This window comes from Silurus meridionalis, chromosome 4 (genome assembly GCF_014805685.1).
Source record: "Silurus meridionalis isolate SWU-2019-XX chromosome 4, ASM1480568v1, whole genome shotgun sequence".
NCBI lineage: Eukaryota > Metazoa > Chordata > Actinopteri > Siluriformes > Siluridae > Silurus > Silurus meridionalis.
This window is the reverse complement of record NC_060887.1, coordinates 17,385,548-17,393,182: the sequence shown is the minus strand read 5'-3', so window position 1 is coordinate 17,393,182 and position 7,635 is coordinate 17,385,548. Positions and strand designations below refer to the sequence as shown.

General features: G+C 36.8%; 1 protein-coding gene across 1 annotated transcript; it reads right to left on the bottom strand.

The window, feature by feature from the left end:
* Positions 1-3,604: 3,604 nt before the first annotated feature.
* twist1b (twist family bHLH transcription factor 1b) lies at positions 3,605-5,376 on the bottom strand. Its single transcript, XM_046847473.1, has 2 exons — positions 4,317-5,376; positions 3,605-4,061 (listed from the first exon to the last, which is right to left on the bottom strand). Exon 1 carries the CDS (start codon positions 4,877-4,879, stop codon positions 4,355-4,357), a length of 525 nt encoding a protein of 174 aa, XP_046703429.1. The 5' UTR covers positions 4,880-5,376; the 3' UTR covers positions 3,605-4,061; positions 4,317-4,354.
* Positions 5,377-7,635: the final 2,259 nt, after the last annotated feature.

Here is a 7,635-nt window from a genome sequence, read left to right as displayed (position 1 = left end):
AACCTAAGAGGTGCCAAGTCTCTCCATCCATTTCCTGTGTGTGACATCATTGTGTATGCCCCAAAGGCAGAGGGATGCATGTGCTGTCTGCTGCCTGGGTGGCGAGCGTAGCGCACTGAGCAAACACACCGTTCAAACCTCCTTACACTTGTTCTTTTGGACGTGTATGAAAGAGGACCTCTGACACTCTGTTAGCCTCAATCTTCAGCAGAGCTATTCCACCAAGCCAAAGTGTAACATGAGTGATGACTGTACCATAGCTGTACATTAAGACATGTTAAAGTACCAGCAGACATTCTGATTCAGACCAGCGCTCTGACTAAGCACTGCCTTTTGGCTCAAAATTTTCCAACTTAATGACTGTGCACTTATGTCTTGTTTTTTTTTGTTCTAGTTGCGTATAATAAGAAATAAGACGAGTTTACTTGATACCCACTGAAATAAACATTGAAATACAACATATGCATGCCTTTTTTGTATTAAATATTGTATCTGTTATTAAACAAGCCTTCTGCCAGTGGTGTATAAGAGATCCCATAATATAATTTATAAGATTTAACATTATAGCTAACTCACACTGCCATGTTTGTGCAACATAAATCACTGCCTGTTGACTCGTTTTGATGTTCAATGTTCAGACTTTTAAACATGGCTAATGTGATTCTTATGCAATCCTAAGTCATTTTCATTGCACTGCTGTGTCTTCATAAACTGTACATTTAATACATTTTATCAGTGTGGCTCTATGCTCAGTGTTGCAAGCACACGTGATCATATTAGATTTATTTAATAAAAATGGTTTATAATCAAAATTATTTTATTAATTATCTAGGCATAACAAAATGACAAAATGGCTCACAGCTGTTCTTTTACTCAGCAAATATCCCCAGACTTTTCATCTTTTAGGGTTCGGCAACTATCAAAGAGCAAGCACTAAGAATGACTTACAAAAACACAAAAAGTATTATTTAGTGTTCCTTTAATTCAAACACCATAATAATAATTCAAATAAAAAGCTATAATATAAAATATTAATATATGATCATTGCACAAGAATCTTTTAAGAACAAGGAACTGAGCAGAAGCATTACAAAACTGTAATTAAACAAATGAAATAAGACAAGGTCTATCTGTAAAGTATATTTAAAAACTGACACTGAAACAGATTTGGAACGTACAGATTTATGCTTAATACTTTTTTGTTGAAAATTATACATAGTAGAAAGATAATCCAGTATATTAAGTTTTTAAAAGCTATAAGTAAATGACTGGAAAAAACAAGACATCTTACATGGGTCCCAACATAATTCAACCGAATAATGATTTATTTAATCATAGACAATTCCTGTATATTAAATGTATTGATTTAGATTTCTTTCTGCCACCAAGTCTAGTATTAATATAATTACTTTATTCAGTTTATTTGTATTCATAACAGTAATCAAAGACCACATTGGCAAAGATAATAAGCCAGAATATAATATATAATATCCAGAAAAGAGACTGATATGAAGCTGCCCAAACTATAGTTGTCTTTCTTTCTTTTTTTTTTCTTTCTAGTCAGGCATTAGTCAGCACACCTATACTGTAAAATATACAAAACATATTTTACTGATATTAAATAATATTTGCAGGCATAAAATACTGCGGATCTCAGGCTAATACTTGCTTACCGATGAGCAGGATTGAGTCTGTTTGCAGCAGTACCTGAGGTTTTTTTTCTGTTTAGCAGCTCATCCCACACTCTGACTGTCTCCAGCTCCGCACATCCACACCGATCATCTGCAGCACTTTTCAACCCAAAACTTTCATCTTCGGTACAATGAAATCCCTGAAGACAACCGAAGTAACTCGGAGTAGTCTTTCTCATCGTAAGCGAAAGCAAACGCTTTGTTTCAGAGCTCATTTTTTTCGTGTGGAATGAATTCAAAGGCGGTCCCCGGCCTCTGAACATCTGTTCTATACACGTGACACGAAAATGCTAACATCTGTTCAAAATAAGCTTCGTTCGTGTGCCTCTAACGTGCATCTGCCAAATCCTTTACAACTGGAAATGAACTCCAGTTTCATCTTTTTTTTTTCTTAAGTAAATATGTTTTGAAAAAAATATATATTCATATATTATTAGACTTAATAATATTTGGGGAAATTACTAAATGGCCAGCTGCTAATATTCACTATAAGACGCTACATTATGCTATTATGACAAGTAAGCGATGAGGGTAATGGGACTATATTAAACACATTTGGAGCTCTTTTGGTGATTTTCCCTTAAGAGTAATGTAACATTATTTATGTTAATATTGGGCCTGGACGCGCCGTCGTAAAAGCAATCAGTGTGTACATGAGTGTTTAACCTATAGTCCACCTTCCAGTGGCCGCTGAAGACAGCTTCGGTTTCATACACATCTGGAAATTCCGCGCGTGCCTCAGAGGTCAATTACACACCTTCAAACGCGCACGCGCTTTTCGGCCAGCGACTCCAGCACGCGCGCGCACTCGACTAAAGCACTTTCCCAGATTGAAGGCCATCAGCGTGACCTCAAGCCCGTTGCGGAGTGTAAACACACACACACACACACACACACACACTATATATGTTTTTTTTTGTTGTTTGTTTTTTTTCTGAAGAAACCGTCATAGCAAAAATGTGTAGTTTGTAGCTTCAACAATACTGGACAATACTATTATACTACTGAATATAGTATTATAATAATAATACATTTACTGATAATAAACATTATTGTTTGGATATTGGTCAAATGCACATGTGTTTTATATTAAATTAGTATATATATATATATATATATATATATATATATATATATATATATATATATATATATATATATATATATAATTTATGTATTTATTATCATCATTATCAATTAATTAAAAAAATAGTTTTTAAGCGCTAATCATACGAAAAGCGGGGGAAGTTATCACACAATAATTCTCTAAAAAACAAAACAAAACAAAACAAAACAAAAAACCAGAAATACTGCCATGTTACTGCCTTCAAGAAACGAAGATGGAAAACTGAATTTCTGTGTGGACATGTCATTTTTGCTCTCCATCTTTTAAGAGTCCCAACACTGAAACAGCGTCCAAATATCTCGAGTAGCTTTTAATACACGGTGAATGTGCAGTGCAGCAGTGATTAGAAATCAGCTGTAATCAACAACAGTGTGATTTCCCTACTGCCTGCTCCAAACGAGCAGATTATACCCTGCTAAAAGCAAAACAAAACCTCAAGAATTTCGAAGCCCATTGCTTCACAAAATTACATTTAACTATATTAGTCAGTAACTGATTTTCTATTAGCCTACACAATTATGAAGATGATTATTGTTCTAGTTCTTTAACCACCATTATTATTATTATTATTATTATTATTATTACTATTATTGTACTGTCACCATTATTATTATTAATATTATTATTATTATTATTGTACTGTCATCATTATTGTTATTATTATTATTATTATTATTATTAGTAGTAGTAGTAGTAGTAGTTGTAGTATGTGATTATTATTTATACACACAATACTGAAATAACTGTATAATTCTTGTCTCAGTCAAGAGAAATGTAAAATGTCAAGTTCTTTTAAAAATCCGTCACTTTTATTATACAGAAATGCACATTTATTTACAAAAGTAATAAAATAGTGATTCATTTCGACACAGAAACACATTTGGCACATTTGACAACTCGTGTCAATAATAAATAAATAAAGTTCGAGCTACATGTCCTAACTGGCTTCAGTACCGAAAAACAAACTTCTGAAATAGCTCCTGGATGCATGTTTGCGATTTCCTCCGTTTTTCGTGGTAAAAGTGCGCATCGTGACACACATTTCCGACATTCAGCGTCAAAACTCTGGGGCCAGGCGCCTCACAAGGCATCGTCTGCGGCCTGCTTTCCACAAAGTCGCTGCTAAAGCGTCCATAAAAAAAAAAAAAAAAAAAGACTTTCCCCGATTTTAATAAAATGAAAGTATCCAGCATTGTTTACAAACACCGCTCCACTTTTGCCTTGTCAGCAAAGACGACTGTCACCTGGAAAACAGGAAATCAAAATCATTAGACTAATCATGCATCTTTCAACGCATTACATATTTTGTTTATTAAAAATGAAACATTTAGAACAACCCATGCTAAAGAAGAGGTATATGTTATCTTTAGGGCAATAGTGTCACAAAGTATCAGTGACTGCAAGACCTGTGTGTGTGTGTGTGTGTGTACACAAATGCAAAGTGTGTGCATGAACCGTTTTTCTCGACACGACCTGTATAGATTTTAATTAAAGCGTACCGTCCAGCGTCCCGAGTCGTCCCGTGTACCGGCGCGCGCTAGTGAGACGCAGACATGGACCACGCGCCCTCCATGCGCCACACGGAGAACGCGTAGCTGAGGCGCTCGTGAGCCACGTAGCTGCAGCTTGCCATCTTTGAGTCGAGTTCGTCGCTCTGCAGGACCTGGCACAGGAAGTCGATGTAGCGCGCGGCGAGCTTCAGCGTCTGGATCTTGCTGAGTTTGTCCGAGGGGAGAGTGGGGATGATCTTTCTCAGCGCGGCGAAGGCCTCGTTCAAGGACTGCGTCCTCTGGCGCTCGCGCACGTTCGCCATGACACGCTGCGAGTGGAGCTCCTCGAGAGACGGCGGGCTTCCGCTGCTTCCTCCGCTCCCGCTGCTCGACTTCTTGCCTCTCTTCCCCGGTAAAGAGCTGTCCGAATCCTCCGCGTCCTTGCGGATCGAGCGTCTTTTCCGCACGCTCTTCTTCGGGTGCTGCTCGAGTTCGCCTTCGCTGCTGCTCGGGACGCTGTCCGCCGGAGACTCGGGGCAGCTTGATCCGCTTTGCACCGCTTCTTCGGGCATCTCTTTACTTCCGATGCGCGTCAGGACGGCGCGTTTATTCCCTCATTGGGTTGCGTTGGGACAATGCGCTCTGGATGAAAAAGGTTCAACTACGAGAACAAGCGGGTGAAAAAAAAATGTCTCCAGGTTTTTACGCGACAAAAAAAGTTGAGTTGGGACGAAAAGTTGGGGCGCTCTTATATCTGGAGGAGAGAGAGTTGATTGGCCAACGGAGCGTAGGCCTCTACGTGAGAAGGAGGGGGTGAAGAAGCGAGCGTCCAAAAACTCCATCATCTTCCTACTACTTTTATCAATAGTAGGGATGGGTTTAAATTGTGCAGCATGCACTGCGTACTATTTAGTAGCCTAGTATTTTTTTAAAGCACAGTTTAATGTCAAGTCTTGTATCCATACACACATTAGCTCACACGAGTCTCTTATCAAATCGTGTTTTTCAAAGCAACAATAAACGATCATATACTCCATATGTCTGTAGTTTTTTTGCATGCTATACATGTGATACAAATATTTTATATTTCTTTAGAACCCTCCCAGAAAAGCTCTTAGATCTTCTCAGCTGAAACATTTGCCCGAATTCTTAATGACATCTTATTCTGCACTGCATTCCAACACTGTCAGAGTGTCCGGATAGTTTATGCCTATTCTTTTTGACACCTTTTTATAAATCTTCCAGGTGCAACACACTGGATTTCTCAAAATCACGTCTGGAGACAAAGAGGGTCATGGCAACATTTTTTTCCCTAGTTTATTTTTCTGTTGCAATTGCCTTATGTTTTGAATTATTTTTGTGGCAAGATATAACCATTTCAAAATTTCTTTTTAAATAGGGTTCACTCACAAACCAGGGGATCATGCACTCAACTGGAGGCGAATCTTTAGAAGTGTGTTTCTGTACAAACAAACAGATGAGAATTATTTTATCAATAGACATAATTTTGTCCAATAACTGAACAAACAGTACAAAAATTCCCAAGTATTGCTCAGAGAACATGTATACATACTAAAACTGTCTTATGAAATGCTATTAAAAAAATATTTTTTTCCCACCAGGGGTCATGCTTTTCTTTTTCTTTAGTCGCAAAATAAAATATGAAACATGAAAATATGAAATATAATTTGGTTAAAATCTAAATTTCTATTGTAATTCGCAACTTAATATAATAATATTTTTAATACATATATAATAGTTATATTTAACTATATACCTATATACCAACTATAAATATATAGTTTAGGGTGTTGTATAGGTGAAGGTAAGTACATTACAGAAGTCTTGTGTTAAGATGGTTGCATGTTTATTCAATATAAGATAAAACAGAAAGCCTTGTCTGGTGTTACATCAAGCTGCTTCAGTGCCTTGAGATTAATACTGCTCTAGTGAAATCAGCAGTATTGTGGATAACATATATTGCCTATTCTCTTCACATAACATATTGCACTTCTATACAGCACACAAAGGCTGTGTAGATTGATGAGGAGTTTTAAAATGACCTTGGCTCTCATCTTTTTTAAGGATAAAACTTGCAGATTTTTACAAGCCACAAAGTATGCTGGATATATTTTGCATGCTAAACACCCCATGTCATACAAGATCAGCTTCTCTGTTTACGACTTGTGAGTGAACAAGAGGGTTTTTTCACTCCGACTAAGTCAGTGATGATGATTCATATACTGACTCAAAAGCCAGGAGGAGTTCAGGAGCCAAATATTTCACAGCCTCTCCCTAAGCAGTGTGTGCACAGCCAAATCTACTGGAGCCAAAGCCTATCAATGAAAGCCTTGCTTTTTTCTTTATTATGTATCAACCCAGTTGTGGAAAGAGCAGTTTCTTGGTTGATTACTTCGCATATAAAGAAAAATAAATAACAGGATGTTTTATATGGGGTGAAGATAATTAATTAACAGATTACTCTTCCTCACAAACCCAACCCTGAAATCCATTGAGTTTGTAAGCTGTCCAAAGACAAGGCTGATTAGTAAGACTGATCTGCTGTTAAATGAATTGAAATGCAGGAGGCTGTAGCTGTTCGACTGACAGGGTTCAATTTCCAGTTCAGGATGACATCCCTATAGTATAAGAATGTCTCTCCCAGAAACACCTACAGTGTCTTCTACCAAGCAGGAGAGGTGACATATATCCAGATGTGGTTGGCACCATTTAGCCTGGGTGTATGGAAAAAGCTGAACTCAGACAGAATGCACTCAGACACCATATCAGTACTGATAGAAACCCTCTGCCAAGAGAAATAGCAAAGCGGCTAAAGATTAGAAATGTTTGAATAAATAAACTGTGAACCTGTCTCAATGAAGACTAATAGCTTTAGAGGGGTAACAAAAATGAATTTGTCATCATGGTTGCCTATGCTGTTTTTAAGCTAACTGTGATAAATGTATATAGTAAAAACATTTGAACAGATAATAGTTTTATTCATGCCTGGATTGGTAGACATAAATGACAATATCTCAAACTGACATAAATTCACAACTGTAAAACACACTATTATTTATCATTCTTGTAAATAAATAAGTTTTAGAAAATTGAATTTAGTCCATATTAAAGATTAATATTGAATATTTAATATATTAAAGCTCAAATTTGGCCAATTCTTTTATCTGACCAATTCAATAAAATAGATGTGAAACAAGAAAAATGGTTGTAAAAATGCCTACAAATGACATCAGTCAGGTTTAAAAGTGCACTTAGGTCTAAAGACTTCTCAAAGTTCATGAGGACAGAGTTTGATGTAAAAATCTGC